The sequence below is a fragment of the Stegodyphus dumicola genome, chromosome 10, assembly GCF_044657685.1.
Source record: "Stegodyphus dumicola isolate Sdum_Otavi_A_Nest chromosome 10, ASM4465768v1".
NCBI lineage: Eukaryota > Metazoa > Arthropoda > Arachnida > Araneae > Eresidae > Stegodyphus > Stegodyphus dumicola.
Genome location: NC_140777.1, coordinates 158,608,125 through 158,625,921, shown reverse-complemented (window position 1 = coordinate 158,625,921; position 17,797 = coordinate 158,608,125). Strand labels below are relative to the sequence as shown.

General features: G+C 31.6%; 1 protein-coding gene across 7 annotated transcripts in view; it reads right to left on the bottom strand.

The window, feature by feature from the left end:
* Nucleotides 1-6,229: 6,229 nt before the first annotated feature.
* Nucleotides 6,230-17,797, bottom strand: part of LOC118189894 (uncharacterized) — a 170,721-nt gene continuing 159,153 nt past the window's right edge. For 5 of the 7 annotated variants that reach the window (XM_085825748.1, XM_085825749.1, XM_035360593.2 and 2 more), the window contains 2 exons: nt 13,997-14,139; nt 6,230-9,991 (listed from right to left, as the gene is read on the bottom strand). In XM_085825748.1, the coding sequence (XP_085681874.1) occupies nt 9,985-9,991; nt 13,997-14,139 (150 nt within the window). In that variant the 3' untranslated portion in view covers nt 6,230-9,984. The remainder of the gene's footprint in view (nt 9,992-13,996; nt 14,140-17,797) is intronic. The other 2 variants (XM_035360594.2, XM_035360598.2) reach the window with 2 other exon arrangements.

Here is a 17,797-nt window from a genome sequence, read left to right as displayed (position 1 = left end):
AACACTGCATAGAAAATGTTCGCTGCAAATTTTTCCGCTCTTCACATTAATAGAATCTTCTCTTTGACATTTGTGTATCCATACTTTCTTCAAAAGCAAACTCTCATTTGGATCCTTTGGTCCCATGAAATAAAATATCTCATCCTTTCATACTTCTGTAAGTGCTACGGCACGTTACTGCAGCGCAAAAAGCCATATTACGTAAACGATACTTTACAATATAGAATTTAAAATAAAAACTGACTAAAATTACATATATAATATATACATTATTAGAAAACAGATATATATGTTATTAAAATTAATTTGGGATATGTAACCTCTAGAAAATCGTCTCGCAGCTCAATGAAAATACTGTTTTAAACGCGGGAAATCAGGACAGGTGGCATCACAGTGACGTCAGATTATTGCCTGTTACGTCCCCCCATTGGGCTCGCGTCGACGAGGAGTCGAACAAAGAAATGAGCTAGCCCTTCTATTTATCCCTGAAAGAATGCAGCATGCCGTCGGCCATGTTAGCAATCTTTGTTCGTTCGTTGTTTGCTCGTTCAATCGTTGTTCGAAAACTTTTTTTGTTGTTGTAGTCAGAAGTACTTGGTTTTAGCTATCTGAAATTCTTTTAAAGACTTTTTAAATGTAATGCTGTAAGTGAAATGGTTTTGGCTATTGGGTGAAAACTTTGCTCTTGGTTTTCACAATGGTCATTCCAAATAATTGTCTAAACGTTTTCATGGTAATTTGTTTTTAAAGTTGTTGTCGGATAATTATAATGTATTTCAGTGTTTTCAATTTATTTAGGGGTGCCTTTAATTGTCTTTAAATATTTTTTTCTGTTTCAGTTAGTTATTGCAAATTTTGCTTTTAAAATTTCACTGTAAAATTTTAACTATGGATCCATAAAAATTTATTACGTTTTGTATGGCATGTGTTTTCTCCCCTTTTTAAGTTTACAGAAGAAAAGAATTAAGAAATTTATTTCATTTAAATTTTGTGTTCGTACGGCTTGCTGTTTAAATTGAAAGTAAAAATTGGACAGGATTTCTATAATTCGCCCCAAAATTCCAACTAACATCCTTTTGCTAATAAAACTCCAGAAATGTATGAAAATAAAACATTTTGAGTTATTTCAAAGTAAAAAATTTACAATCTCCTCGAACTGCGCTGTTTAAATTTCACCCTGCGCTGGTGTTTCACTGCATAGCCGTGGCTCTTCGGTACAGCGCCGCAGAGGCGAAACAGGTTTACATTGCGTCTATGGAAGCTTTCATTCTTCTCCTTAGAGATTCTTTGGCTCTGCAAACCAGATAATTACAGATAGAATTATTTTCCATTAACAGAATGTAAAGTCATTAATAACTCAGGGCCGTTCCCAGCAAGGGTGGCAGTGTGCAAAAGTACGTGGGCTGTCGACTTTCGCGATACCACGCTTAAATATATTTTTGATTCATTGAAAGTACTTGTCATATGTAAGAATTTGAGTGAGTGTGAAATAAAAATTATTAATCATTGCGCTGTTTTTATTAAAAGTTGGGAGTGACATTCTTAGGAAAGTACGTGGGCAGCCAATGACAGTGCTCGATATACAGATCATTAGGTAGGAAGTATTTATTTCCGTCACTGGATAGCACCAGGGGATCTAGTGAGAGATTTAACCACGTGTTTTGGCATATTTGCTACACAGTTCAGTTAGTAATGTTTCGGCATCGTTCTGGTATAAATATATAAAAATTAAAGCCTATCAGTTTATTTTTACTGTCACAAATAAGAAACGGAATGTAGTAATCACAAAATAGTAACTATATTTGTTTTCCTTTCAATGTTTTATATGTAATATCCAAGTTAATATAAAGTGTAGGAAAAAATAAACTGTTTAGTCTAGAACAAAGAATTTTTTTCAGCTAAGACACCATCAACAATTAGTCAAAAATACCTGCAAACAAAAAAGAAGTAATAAGATTTTTATTTTCTGTCAAAATTTATTATATAACCTGCATTTGTCAGTGGAATCTGACACCATTTATGAGTAGCAGTTGATTGATTATACAGATTATACCGTGTAATCCTAGTGATACCAGACTGCATGAATTAATTTTCAGTGGGACATCATAATATTATCTGATCTGATTAGATGATGTAGTCTGACATGCTACTCATCAAAATTCTGTTTGAAGAAGCATATATAAGATTTTAAAATTTTCCACAAACTTATACATTCATGATTTTAATTTTTAAAAGAGAGAAACTGATTTCAAATTTACTTGAAGATGTACAGAATGGTTTAGTATGTACCAGAGACTAGTTTCCATTATGCAACTATTTTCAGGCTCCTTCTAGAAGAATCAATTTTATAATATTTAAGTTTACAATTAGTCGTAAATATTTAATCCATTGCTTAATGTATTCAGTTTCTTTCTAATTGCAGCTGTGAAGAAGTTTTGGTGCCAGATGAGAATTCTATGCAACATTCTACAGAAGGACAAGTGATACACTACCCAACACTGAAAATGCAACACCAAGGGGTGGCCTGAAAAATTTGCAAGTTCGCCGTTATTTCTACTAAAGAAGTCATCATAAAATATTGGTTCTTGTAGGATGCGTGTAATAGCAGAGAATGCCAGGAGTCCATCAACAGTGTTCAGCAGACAAATGATTTTACGAGGGCCACGATGGTCGGACTTAGAAGGGAAGGTTGGTCCATATGGAAAATCTCAGTTGACATACACCTGGATTCGTCTAGAGTACACCAGCTGTGGTGATAACGGTTGGAACAATGAAATGTGGCAAGTTCGAGGGGTGTCAGTGCAGGCAGAGTAATGTGAGCATGTGTGGATTGACACATCCACCGACAAGCAGTTGCACACCCACAAACCACTTCTACATCCATTCTGCAGCATATTCAAGACATCTTGGATGTTCCCCTATTGACCAGAACCATTTCCTTCGATTGGTGGCTAATGGCCTGCACTTGTGGCATCCTTTAAGAAGACTACCATTGACTCCACAACATAGATGCTGAAGTCTGCAATAGTGCTGGACGATGGAACGGCACAGGGTCATATTCTCAAATGAATCTCACTTCTGATTCTCCAATGATAGTCGATGCATATGAGTGTGGCATTGATGTGAAGGTAGGTCTAATCTGGCAGCAATTGTGGAATGCCCCACTGCACGAGAACGTGGCATCAAGTTTGCGGTGCAATTACATACGATTCCAGGTCTCCTCTAGTTCGTATTCAGGAAACTATGATGGCCCAACGAAATGTGGATGATGTGCTGTGGCCAAAAAGAGAATTGGGAATTCCCTGAAGGTAGGATTCCCTTTTTTAGCAAGATAATGCTCGACCAAACACTGCTCGCATCAGCTAACCTGCTCTGCAAGGTGTACAGATGCTTCCCTGGCCACCGTTCTCCCCTCTCACCAATCGAACACACATGGGATGTGATTGGACGCCATTTGCAGACTCTGCCATTGCCTCATTCAAAAGGTGAACTGTGACAAATGGTTGACAGGGAATAGAGAGACATTCCTCAGGACACCATCCATAGTCTCATTGCCTCTGTACTTAGATGTGTTGCCATCCAACGTGATCTTACAACCTACTAAGCCGATGGCTGTTCTTGCTCTGTATTATGCATATCATTTCAAAATAAAGACCACTTATTGTTCGTTACTGTCTCTCTCTCTTTGCCAGTTTCATCATTTTCTGGCCACTCCTTGTTGGTGTTGCATTTTCAATGTCAGGTAGTGTATTTAGATCAGCATTTCTGTTACAAATTTCTTCTTTTAAATACTTTCTTCACTTGGAACTACACAGGCTAAATAAACTATAAAATAATTATATTTCTTTATTGCTTTACTATCTTATGAAAATAAGGCTATATCTCAAATATCCTTCCTTTACTGTATTTAAATAACAAGTGCACTTTATTCAATCCTGGTAGTATCTTCCTATGTGCAATTTGTTAAATAACTTCACTTCTATAGGCCACATAAATACAATTACAATCATTATACTAAGTCTGCAGCAGCTGAATGAACGGGTCTAACGTATGGCATTTTGCCTGCGAGTGCAAAATTCTCAAATAAATTTTGAGAATTTAGTATGCTGCAGGTGCTAAATTCTCAAAATTTTGCAGTCTTTAAATTGTACTGCCCAGTATCTCTTTTGAATTCTAAAATTTAAATTTTGCTGTTTAGTGCTTCTCTAATTTTTAATAATTTTACTGCCCCTAAATTTTGCAGCTCGTTGGGGACATACTGGTCCAGGATGATCGATCAAAGTTCGCATCAGATAACAGACATAAATAACTACAGCGAATGTGGAACTGCAAGTCTGCATTGGCAGCACATTTGATCATTACGTTTCAAATCTCAATTTGATTTCCAAGATCAGTTATTGCCCTCAAGGATATTGAGGCAACATATGTACTTAATGACTAACAGATGATGTCACAAGACAGTAGCCACAAAGCGAGCTAATGACTGCATAATTTAAATTGTGTGCCTAATTATAGTAAAATAAATGTTAATATATGCAGCTTATGATTAAAAAACTTAAAACATTTAATAAAGGGGTATGTGATATATAATTTTTTTATTCAGAATACAAAATGACATTAAGAATAGCTATATCTGTTTTTAAGTCCCCCCCCCAAAAAAAATTGCTTGATAAATGAAATTTTTTCTTTGATTTTACTGCTATGGATTCGAAGTCATAAAATTCAATAAGAGTTAACATTTAGTTTTGAAGAATAAAACTACTGTTAAACAGTTCATTGTAGGGTAATATGTAACTCTTTCATTATTATCAGGTTTGATACCTTAAACTTTCTTTGTCATCCAGAAATATTTAAATTCCACACTTAGCATATAAAAACAGAATTTTGTTCCTGAAGCTCTCATTCTTAATTTTGCTACAAAACTCTCTCTTAAAACTATTCTGTAGTTTAAATAAAGGCACAGCTATTGTATAATTACACAGGTTTTGGTTGAGATTATAATGCTTATCCTAATTTTGATATTCAAACAATACTCAATTACAACATGGAAAAAGTCAAGCTTTATGAATTTTATCTATATAAAACTGAATGATGAGACTGCTTCATTTGCTCAAGAACACAATCTCTTTCACTTTACAAGTAAAACATTTTAATTATTTAAATTTTAAAACTAAATAGGCACTACCTTATTTTTGTACAATGATTTATAGAGTATTTAGACCTATCAATATAGTACATAATTGTTTGCTACTGAAGTTTATACACTACTTGCTTGCTAAATATAATGTGCTAACATGCTTTGACAAAGATTGTGGCCATGAAGCAAAAATATTTATGATCTAATGATCAACCAGAGATAATGAAAATAGTTGACAGTGTTGTCTCAAACAATCCATTAGTTCCCTTTTCAGAAAAAAGCATTGTGCTATTTCGATCTTCAAATCTGGCATCATCACCAGTCTTTAAATATGCAAGCCTATTGGACTTTTGCTACCTGATTATTCAGCTAATGACTTAACCCCTGCCTGAATGCTTTTTTAGAGCATTATTTTGAACTTAAGCTTTCTATACATGCTGCCATTATCTCAAATAGTGCAGATATTATTTCACTTAAAATTATTTTTTGAGGTCTAATAAATCTGGCATCTCTTTAGTCAAACTTTTTAATCTGTTTAAAACTACCCATTCATATAGTTTTATTTCTTTTTTATTCATTTAAAATAATTTAGTACACTCAACTAAGATTACTGAGCGTAAAGCTGATAAGGTAACATTTGTGAACATTGAAATATAATAAATATTCATATTATATCGAATGATATTTTTTAAAGTGAAAGCTATGTTGATTTCTGAAAAGACTTCATGAACTGACAGTGATGATTTCAAAGTAGAAACTAAATAATTAAACTACAAATCATTTTATATATTAATAAATTTCTCTCATTAAATATACTTGCTAAGTTACTATATTAATGAATCTCCATTCCACAACAGGATGAGGGGGTAAGTAAAGTTTTTTTTTTTTTTTTTTTTTTTTTTTTTTACAGTGATACACAATTTCAGTACAATAATCTGACACTATCAAGTAAGTTTTGAACATGGCACATTTTCATATTTTTGCTGTAATGAAAAAAACTGCTCATTTTCTATTATCCATGTGCTGGCAAATTAGGAGGGGGAAGAAAGAGTATGTTAATACAGAACTTGATACAAAAATCTAAATTGAAACTTTAATATTTTTAAAGCTTTTATTTTTATTTCATATTGAGTATTTAACAGGACACAAAAAATATAATTAACATGCAAAATTGACACTGCAAGACATCTTAAAGTTCATATACAAAGTAGCTCTGTTTTACAAGGCACTTTAGAACATTGCAAAAAGCACAAATTCATCATACAAAAACTAAAGCACTCAAACAGGTATGGAAATGAAATTTTACAATTTACATAGAAGCTTTTATTATATATACAATTCAGGTATAGACAATACTAATAAAACATAAAGACATAAAAAAAATTTACCTTCTGATTGTCGAAAATTTGTATTTTCTATTTTGAAAAATGCATTACAAAATGTTAAACACATAAAAAAACTGAAGATACACAAATGTTACTTAATTACATTTCCAAATTATTTACATGTAAGTTTCTGTATTTTAACAGTTAAAACATTGTTATCTTAAAAGAATGCCAGTGCATTTTAAAAAAAGTGTACAAAAAAATCTGATAGAATTACATTGCCATTCAAAAAGCACTTTTGCTTTAAAAATAAATAAATAAAATAAGGTAATGTTTTGAAAGTCTTGGAGCATATTTATATTATCAATTACTCATATTCTATTCAAATGAAACTAATAAGAATTTTTCAAAGAGGAGCTATTTTCACTCCCACCTAAAAAATGTAAATATAATTTACAGCTATATACCTGCAGTTATTACAAAACTTCAAAACATAAATTTATCTTTTCAAAAACACTTCTCCAAAATACTCTACTATGCTTGGAATTGCTTAGGGAGTGATTATTGTGATTGAGTTTAAATGTTAGTACTGACCTGACAGCATTTATATATTATTATTTCACACTAATCTGTAATACTTGGTTATTAATTAATGGGAAGCTGTTTTTAGCATCACGTGAGGAAAATGCTGAATTTGGTTTAATGGTAATATTAGAAGATCTAGTAGCAATATTCACAAATAGATTGTTAAAGTGTTGTGCTTTTACGTTACCAATGAATACAGCTATCTAATGAAATTCTATGAAAGTTATTTTCTTACAAAACTAAATATTTCAAGGATTAAGGAAAATGCATTATTTCATAGATCTGTTCTTAAATATTATGACAGTAACAGAAACCAACATGTCATGCTAAAACTTAAGACAAACATTTAATATTAAAGTAAGGACACATAATGCCAAAAAAAGCTTGAAATGAAATTATAATTAAAAAAAATGCAATTGATGATACACAACAATAAAAAGTAACAACAAATAAATGTATATACAGGGAATAATAAAAAATGATGGTCTAAAATAAAATAAAAAGGCAATGCTTGATTACTTTATGACTTGCAAATTAAAAATAATTACACATCCTTGGAGAAAAAAAATATTACTGGCATAAAAGCACATTTGGTCCTATACGATGAGTATCTGAAGGAAGTTTTTTAAAGTACATTTTTCACTGTCAATGAGTATCTGAAGGAAGTTTTTTAAAGTACATTTTTCACTGTTTTATAACTGAAGACTAAAACTTCTACACAGAAGAATTTTGTTATTTAAAACAATCTGCATTTATGGTTTTTAGATTATACAAAATTATACTGTTAAAAAAAAAAAAAAAAAAAAAAAAAAATATCAGTCAAAGTCAGGATGATAAAATGTATGATTAATAATTTATGGTGGAAATATAATGATAATGATCAATTATTGATTTTCCACATCTTTGTTTATTCTTTAGAAATGTTGCAATATACAAATTTATTAAATATGTCATTAAAAGGTAAAATGATATGCCATTTTTCCAACACATGAAAAAATTTGGGCCTTATTTACTTTCACTTGAACTAAGTTATAAAAATAAAATGATATGACACAATTTACAAAATGGTCCCTTTTAATTAAAAGAAATGTATTGCAATGCATTGCATATTTTGTGGATAATTTACGATCAAGTCTGAATTAAAATTATTATTTTCCACTGAAACTTATTTAGAAATGCACCAATTTTAAGGTTAGATGCAAATTAACCAAGACCTTCAAAAATATATCTCAGTATTATTTTAACTGATTATGCAGGATGCAATTCCAAGTATAAAGGTATATAAAATGTTAACTTTCAAGAGAACTGACAGTTCAAGGTTAATAATTTTTCCTACACACACATCTTTTTTGAATTCAGCAAATTTCATATAATTTTCAAAAAGAAATTAGAAATAACATTTTTAGCTACATAATTCTGTAAAAAGTTCACAAATTTTTCGACCATTTTGTATGGAATATATTAAAGGATATTGTAGAAAAATATTCTAATGATAAAATATAGTATTGTCATATAGAAAAATATAAATGAAATGCACATGTAATTTAAAAAGATTGCCCCCCCCCAAAAAAAATGAATCAACTGAAATTGATATTTTTAAATTTTTGAAAAATAAATGCTTTAAAATAAAATATTTATACATTTAATAAAGTAAAGATGAACATTTTTATTCAATTTTTGAAATGTTTAGATTTTGATGCTCTAACAATGATTTGAAGTCCTCCCCCCATTCATGTTTTGTAAGGATGTATATCTTAGCCTTCATGAAATGCAATAACAAATTAAAAAAGCACAACTGTTAAGAGTCTCATGCTCTTGCATTTCCAAAATTGTTAAGACTGTCATGTTCTAGAAATATTTAAGACTTATCAGTCTCACGTTCTAGAACATTAAAACTGTTGGGACTCTAATGGTTTCGCATCTACCTCTTTCACAGCATAGTCAACTGAAAGGCCTGTGCATTTAGATATTGGCAGATCACCACCAGAAAGCCTAAGACTGTCATGCTCTAGAAACATTTCAGATTTATCAGTCTCATGCTCTAGAACATTAAAATTGTTGAGACTCTAATGGTTAATATCTAACTCACAGCATAGTCGCCCAAAATGCCAGTGCATTCAAACATTAGCAGATCACCAAAAATCCTGAATCTATTTTTTTAGAAAATCTATACTAGCTTTCAGGCGACCTGCCATGATGAGGGCACTTTCTCTCAATTATGCTTTAGTGCACGACTCATTCGTTTAAAGAATTGTTAAATGACAGGCCAATCATTTTTTTGAAGCAAATAAAAGGAGCTCTCTTATTTGAATGCCCCTTCCTTCTCCTTTGCTTACATTTAGTTACAATCCTTCTTAACAGGAAACTTGGAAAAAAAATCCCCAAGAGAGAAGTAATAGCTTCACTTAAGTTGGTTATTGTTAATGCTACTTGGCACAGGGAAAGGAAATCTATTCCAACAAAAAATTATACAGGTGGGCATTCCAGATGTTTATTTTGGCCTCTACCGATGTGAAAGAGTTAACACATACTATGGCTATAATAAAATGCAAATTACATAAAAATAATTACACAATAAAAATTATATCAATATACAAGAATGCTGAATAATTGACAAATGGAAATAGTAACTCAGAATCATATAACAATATAGAAAAGAAGGGCTCCATTTTACCAAGTCTTTACTTTTTACAAATTAGGTAGAAATCTACCTCCATGCCTCATCCTTGCACAATATGATTTCTTTGGTGACAATGAAATGCACTCAAGCGAAGTGAAAAATTTCATTCATTTTAAAATTAAAATTATAACTAGCCTCTTTTTCTTCTCATTTGGCTTATTTTTGATTTTGAAGCAAAATGGAAGCTTGATCCAGATTTATGCTTCGATGCACAGCTTTTCTGTAAAATGAAGCCACAGCAAGTCATCATCCTTTGGTCACCTACTAAATACAAACAATAAAACCATAAATTTTCAAATACTTTAAAATAACTAAATGTTGCAGAAAACGCTTAAAATGCAAAATGTAACATGATATACTGTAATGGAAGAAAAATTTAGCAAAATGTACCTATGCAGAAGGGGCAGAGAGGGAGGGATTTAGCGAGCTTCAAATATATACATGAAATTTTTCTTAGATGTCATTTAAATTAATTTCAAGTCCTCAGTGATATGACAGCAAAATATACTTTCCGGTAAATGTAACTAGAGAAGCGAAGAATAAAACTTCAAATAGTCTCAGTATTCAAAAACTGAAACATGAGTTTTTTTTTTATGTAGAATTCAACTCTCTTAAAACTAGTATCAACCTTTATTCAGAAATACAAAAGACTGAATTACCAAGTATTATCTCTGACTTATTATTATTATGTGTTCATAAACGATTACATAAAAAAAACAAAATTTCATAGAAGACATATGAATTAAAAACACAGTTGTGTAATCTAAATAGATCTGGTTTAAATTTAATTTTCTTTCACAATTTTTACATCTACAAACCATCTGCCCAATTTACGTTCCTGAAAACCTCTTAGAACTTGAATTAAAATTTTATCCTTGTTCTGTATTCAGATTGTTTGATTTCTCATAGGAATCTAGCAATAAGCATACATTGGCTCAGCACTTACACCAAAACTAGCATAGCACATATTACTATATATAATGATTGAATAAATCATAGCAATCACAATGAATTATGAAACACCAGACAATGAATGCTTTAATCATGTAACAGCAGTTTTATTTATGATAAATGATTATAATTTGAAAAAGAAACTTGCAATGATGCATTCTTTTAAGAATTGGTGATGCTATTTTTTTAAATTACATTATGTAAGTAATAATTTTAATCAATTTAATCGAAATAAATAAAAAACAAAAAAGGTTCCACTTCAGCAACTTACCAGCAGGCAGATGCTACTTTTAGAACAGGCATAAGATATCAGGTCAATTACATCGGTAATGAGTTGTGCTATTGTTGTACATCAAATCTTATTGAATGACATTAGGAAAATGTGTAACTGCAACCTCCACAGGTTGCAATGAAATATTTTTTTCATTAACAAATTAACTATTATATGATTAAGAACTAGGTTTGATTTCCATACCTTGGTTCTCACATTAATTTTGTTAAAAACTAAACTTTTTAAGATATATTAGGGAAAAATTTTAAAAACTTGCAACTTACACTGAAATAATTATCATATCTCAAAACAGTACATTCAACACTACAGCACGCACGGCTCCATTTCATTTGTTGCCTGATTTCCAAAGGAATGCACATTGATTAAGAGTATAGAAAAACTAATTTTATTGGGTTAGTGTTCACTCAGATGAAAAGTTTTTTCTAGTACTATATAAAGACCACCATTTGCTATTTAATTTACATTTCCTGTTTCCTATAAATTCTATACTATTAGCAGTGACCTTTTTTTTATAAGTTTACTCCAAATAAAAAGAAAAAGTGTTTTAAGTAAAAAAGAAAAGGAATGTTCAGTATATTGCACACAAGTTTTCAAATTTGTGAAAATCAACATGCTTTCCTGAGTACAGAACAAGAGGATTACGATTTACTTATTTATAACTAATAAAATAATATGTTAATTAAAATATGATATCCTTGTTAATCAAGTATTTTTTTCCAGTTAGTTCTTGTTCTACTACTTTTAAAACGTCTCTTTCTACTTTTAAAACTAGTCTTAAAAATTAAATACATCATGTCAATAAAAGTCCTTACTTTACTTTTGAAACCGTTGATCCCATTCATATTCCAGTTACAAAAATGCTTAAGTAAGAAAAGTACGTGTAAAAAAATTCCATTTATGTAATTTTTCATTTTTTATACCGATATAAGTTTTATGCAAAATACTACATTTTCAACATTTCCAAATAGTGCAAACACATTTCCACTGCAGGTTTCCAGTGGGCTCCTTAAATGAAGCTTCTTAATATTAAACACTATAGCAGCATTAGCTATGATAAAATAATTTATGTTAATCATCACAGAAAAGACCAGTATTTCAAAGAAGGTAATTTAGTAATACAGTACAAAGTCCAAAATCCGGATGTCCATTATCCAGAATGATCTAAAATCTGGACCTCAATACCACCAACAACGTTTTTCTTCTACATTTTATACATGCACATTTAATTCCCCCCCCTCCACGCATAATCAAACATCTGGAGAGTGCTGATTCTTGGACACAAAATAAAATACCTTGTTATTGAAGAAACAAACCTTTTAGCATAAATATGTATGACCAGTAATTTAGCTCCGTTGCTGCACATCTGCTTTTGGCACACATCTCAAACCGAAACATTCCACATAGATACATCCTTCATCTGAGGCCAACTTGGGGAATCATTATTTATTATACTTTTCTTTCATCACCACATGTTTATCAAAACATGACAACTTGAGTAATGACTCATGTGGCGATGCGTAAACAATTTTTTTATGTTAGTAATTTAATAATAAAGGAGTATGGTACCCTTATATGTTGACATTACACTTGGCAATGATTACAGATTTAAGTTAAATGAGCTAAAATATGTTAACAAGGATATATTCACCAAAAATTTCTTTTGATGTGATAAAAAAAAGATTTTGTTGATGATACTCATAGACCCAAAGAATAAATTTAGGGCTAGTTGAATTAAGATTAACTGATTTGTTATTCACATAAACCCAGAACCAGCGCCAGGACTCTTATGGCGGCACAGAGTCGCAGAATTTAAGACCCACAGAAACTGCATCAGGCGGTAAGATATCTAGTGCCGGCCCTCAATAAGGCTGATGTATATGTGGGAATTTATTCAGGCATCTATTAAGTCTTAAGCATGTGCAAGAAATAGACATAAGTATAATATATAACTAATAAAATTCAGGCTTAATTGTCTCAGTGCACGATAGAAACAAGATAAAATTTAATGGTCAAATTCTCATTAGTCGCCAAGCTCATGATGCATAGCCAAATATGTACAGTGAAGGATAGCTAAATTTGATGATGATAGCAGCTAATTTTAAAGGTTTTTGGATATCGCAAAACAAAGGTGAAATTTTCCAATTAACAGATTTTGTAAAGAAATGTGGAGAAGCGGTCATAAATGAGAATGATATAAAATAAATTTTTAATTGTGATGACAATGCTTCTCAATCATCAATCAATTAATTAATGAATGTCGAAATCTGCAGTTCGGTTCTAGATCCAGAAAATACAACTACCGATAGTGAAGAAAGTGACAGAGACGTTACTGAAAACGAGAAAATTTTGATTGACAAGTTAGTCGGAATTCTCCAAACAGCAGTTACAAGACTTCAACAATTTAACTAAACAAGAGAATGTCTGTCAACAGAATTAAAGAGAAAGTATTAGCACAAAAAAACGGAGCAACTTAAACCCACTTGCAATGAAAGAAATGTTTAATAAGGTAAGCAAAACAATATTAAGCTTTTTTTTTTTGGTAAATTTTGATACCCTTTAGGTCATATGTTATTATTTCATAAATCATGATTTCATATTTTTAATTTAATAATTTCTACATGCCATCTTGCTAGATTTAAACTCATGATCTAATATCTGGAAAAATCCCAAATCCGGAATCGCTGAAGTCCCGATGAGTCCACATTTCGGACTTTGTACTGCAGTAGAGAATATTAATAATAGCTAATTCTCTGCATTCTTCTATAAATGACCCAAAGCATCTAGAACAATGGCTACTCATCTTATGAAAGTCTCATTTTACACAACTCGATTATCAGGGAAGATAATCTGATTTGTTTGATATCCAGAAATAATCACGCATTTTCTTATACTTTACTATTTAGCTATAACTTAATCTGTATGAAATTAATCTGATTTGTTTAGAATAATCCTGAAATAACTGTATAAAAAACTGGTTGACACTTTTATTACAGTATTGCATATTAACAGAGTGCAGTTATACCTACCTTGCCCACATGTCGCTGGACTCGGATTTTATGGATAAATTTAATGCACCTTCTGAATTTTGTTCACTGACAACAAACTGTTCAGATAAATTTAACACACTTTCTGAATTTTGTTTGCTCACAAAGTGGTTAGAAAGTTTCTCCTAAAAATTAAAAAATTACCAAAATCAATGTAAGAATTGGTAAAAACCAAAATACTACGTAGTTTTGTACACTTAGTTCTTAATTAAAAATCAGGAAATTTTCTGATTATCTGCACCCCCTGAAAAGTATTCCCAAAGTAGCCTGCTATGTTGCCAAAGTATGCAACCCATTACATCAGCAAAATGTATTTATGTGGTAGCTCAGGTATGCGCCGTTGCAGTAGCTGAGCATATATTTCCATCGAAGGCACAATTCCACATTTAAATTCGATGGTCATTAGTGTTTGTTTATGTTGCACTGAGTGCTTTCCCCCCATAAGGAATCTAGTGGGGCTGTGAAGTTTCAGATATAGTATGGTGTTCAACATTTCATTAGCAAAAATTTGCATTCCACGAAGCTATACTGCATGAACTTTGGAGTCAAATATTTGTGCATTTTTCTGATATTTTTTTAAGGGAAAATAGATCACTGTGAATAAGGCAGTATACCTAATACTAAATTTGTGAAATTCTCTTGAAAAAAGCAAAAACAGATTGCTGTATACATGACTAAAATCAGCAGAGAACGCAAGGCCCATTTCTGCAATTCATCGATTATTTTCTTAAAGCAAAAACAGAATGGAATGTACATGGGAATAACAAGGAAAAAAAGTGTTTTTTAATGGATATTGCTTATGTTTTTAATTATGCTAACTGATTGCTGTGTTATAATAATTTTTAGTGTGCTGCAATTTTTCTAAAATGGCTGTTGGCTTTTATACCTAAGCTTGGTGAAAAATCAGCCACTAATAGTTGCAGACTTTCCTGGGGTAAGGTGCGTATAATCAGAAAGTACTGAAAACATTTATACAGACATAGAACAGAAGATAACAAAAGGCGGCAATATAACCTTAATGTTATGCACAAAGTTAAATACATGCAATTTTGTAATTATCATGTTTCATTTGTTATGTCACACCTTGATTTTCTTCAGTAATATTTTACCGTGTAAATGACTGTATGTGAAACTTTTATAAGCAGTTTTTTTGGAGGGGGGTACATTTGTCAGTAATTTACTTTAAAATATATTTATCATAAATCATGATTTGTACACATTTTTATGCATGGAAATTAAGGACCTCTCAACAAATGGGAATAAAATGAATTAAAGCAATTATCTAAATGACCGATTCCATTCTAAAAAGAAAACATTACTACAAAGATTGCATTATCAATTAAAAAATCTAATAAATATTTAAAGCATAATTGTAAAACAAACCTAAGAATAAACCTAACTTGCTAAATTATAGATACTTCACATAAAAATTAAGTTAAAAATACAATTTCTTGAAAAATTTATATTTTATATTTATAATTTTAAAGATTTGCACGACCACTATTAAAAAGTCTCCCTACTTTCCCCTCCTTTTTAATCATTAAAAATGCATTATTAAAATCAATATCTATGAAAATTTTGCAGTTTAAAGTAACAGGTAATAACATAAATCATCACACTGGTTTACACAAATTAGAACAATTAAATATTAATACATTAAACATTGCCTCAGTTCCTAGGGATTAAGTCTTAGATCAAGTAAAACAGGCCTGTCATTTAACAGGTTAAACAATATAAATTATTATATATATATATATAAGATATAACAAATTACGATGGCTGCTTTAAGCATAATTGACAACCTTAAAATGAACTATTCTAGATTTTATACTCTCCCCCTCAATTCATCTTTCTCCCAAATTTGAGATCTTTCCATGCTACACAACACTGCTCGAAAAACGTAACTAAAACTTAAGTTAACCAGTTATAGCTTAGAATACTTTCTGTACCTACTCGGTATAAATACTGCTTTGCAAAGTAGCTAGCTTCCACCATACCAATATCTTTATGCACTCCTTTGTTCTTATTCTAATATGACATAACATATATATAAAGATTATTGTACTTGCTTATGATCTAGAAATATTTTATCTAATAAGAAAATGATTTGATATGCTTGAAAATAAAGATAAGTGATTTGTAAAAACCCATAATTTCATCATCATCATCATCATCTGCATGCATTCAACCCTCAGCCATGACAGCTATCGAAAGCTGTTAAAAGTTCTAGTATTTTCTTCTACGCATTAAATTATGACATATATATATAACTTTTCAACTTAAAATTCTTTTGGATATTTAAATTCTCTAACTACTAATTTTCTACGTTTATTTGCTTTTAGAAAGAAATCTATATACTTACTAATCTCTGCTTCATCTACTAATTTGTTAATACCATTAGAATTTCTTTAAGTTTTTATTTTATTTATTTATATTTTTTTGTGGAATAATTTCTTTCTTCATATCAGAATGTTCAGATTTAGCTGCAGTTTTGTTTTCTTTTTGTTGTTCCAAAAAATAAAGTGAGTTTAGAACATGCAAAGGTTGCTCCTACATCTTATTTCTTTAGTAATTTCAATACTGAGAATAACTCTAGATACTTCTATGAAATGATCTATGGTGAACAGAGAAACGTAACATGGATCTTTTGAACACCCATTTTTCATATCTTTATTAATAATAATAAAATTTGATCACATGCTTGTCCAATGGTAAGATTAGAATCATTCTTACAACTTTTCATACTTCTGAACAGTAAATAATCACAAAAATAAACGATGAGAAAAGAACAACCTTTCTGAGCAAAAGCAGAAAATTTAAATACACTGCTGGCTTGCAAAACCAAGAAAGACAAGAGATATCACAACAAAATTTATTTAGTAGATAACATGTTGACCAAGTATCAAATGATTAAATTTATAGACTTCTGTTAAGTGTGGCTCCTTCCAGAATCAGTAGCCAGAGTAGCCGCCCATTGTTGGGAGATCACTGCTGCCACACGCCTCGGCATTGATTCAAAGAGACTTTGGATGTGTTCTTGGAGTACAGCAGAACAAGCAAAGCAATTCAATCTGGTGATTGACGAAGAACCCTTGGACAATGTGTGCCGTGTGTGGTCGCACATTATCTTGCTGAAATATGGCTGTGGCTTGAAGGTAAGAAAGAACAACTGGCTCTAAACCTTGGAGATGTAGCGCTGGTTGTTTAAAGTATTGGCAGCGCGTATTAGAGGAGTGCGAGAGTGATATCCAATATTGCTCCATACCATAATACTCAGTGCAGGACCAGTGTGGAGGTGCATAACGCAACTGTTCAGCACCCTCTCTCTTCGGTGTCTTCCAGACTCGAATCCGACCATCGAGGTGTTCCAGACAGAAGTGTGACTCGCTAGTAAAGACAATTTCGTTTCATTCTGCCGTCCACATCCTTCTTTCATCGCACCATTGAGGGCGGAGTCGTCTGTGGTTCTGCGTCAAGGGTAGACGAAGCAATGGACGTCTTGCGGACAGACCACTGAATGTGCTGTGCTATGGTTCGTGATGTGACTGAGTGCCGTCACTGCCATGCGCACAATGCTCCTGTCATCACGTGAAGTAGTGCACTGAGGTGGATGCGATCAAACACGTCGGTTCGTCATAACCTCCTGCATCCAACGGTCACATATCCGCATTACAGTTGTTTGGTTTTGTCCAACACGACGACCAATTTCCCTGAAAGATAATCCACACTCTCGGTAGACCACTATCCTTCCTCTGTCGAACTCGGATACTTGATCAAACGATG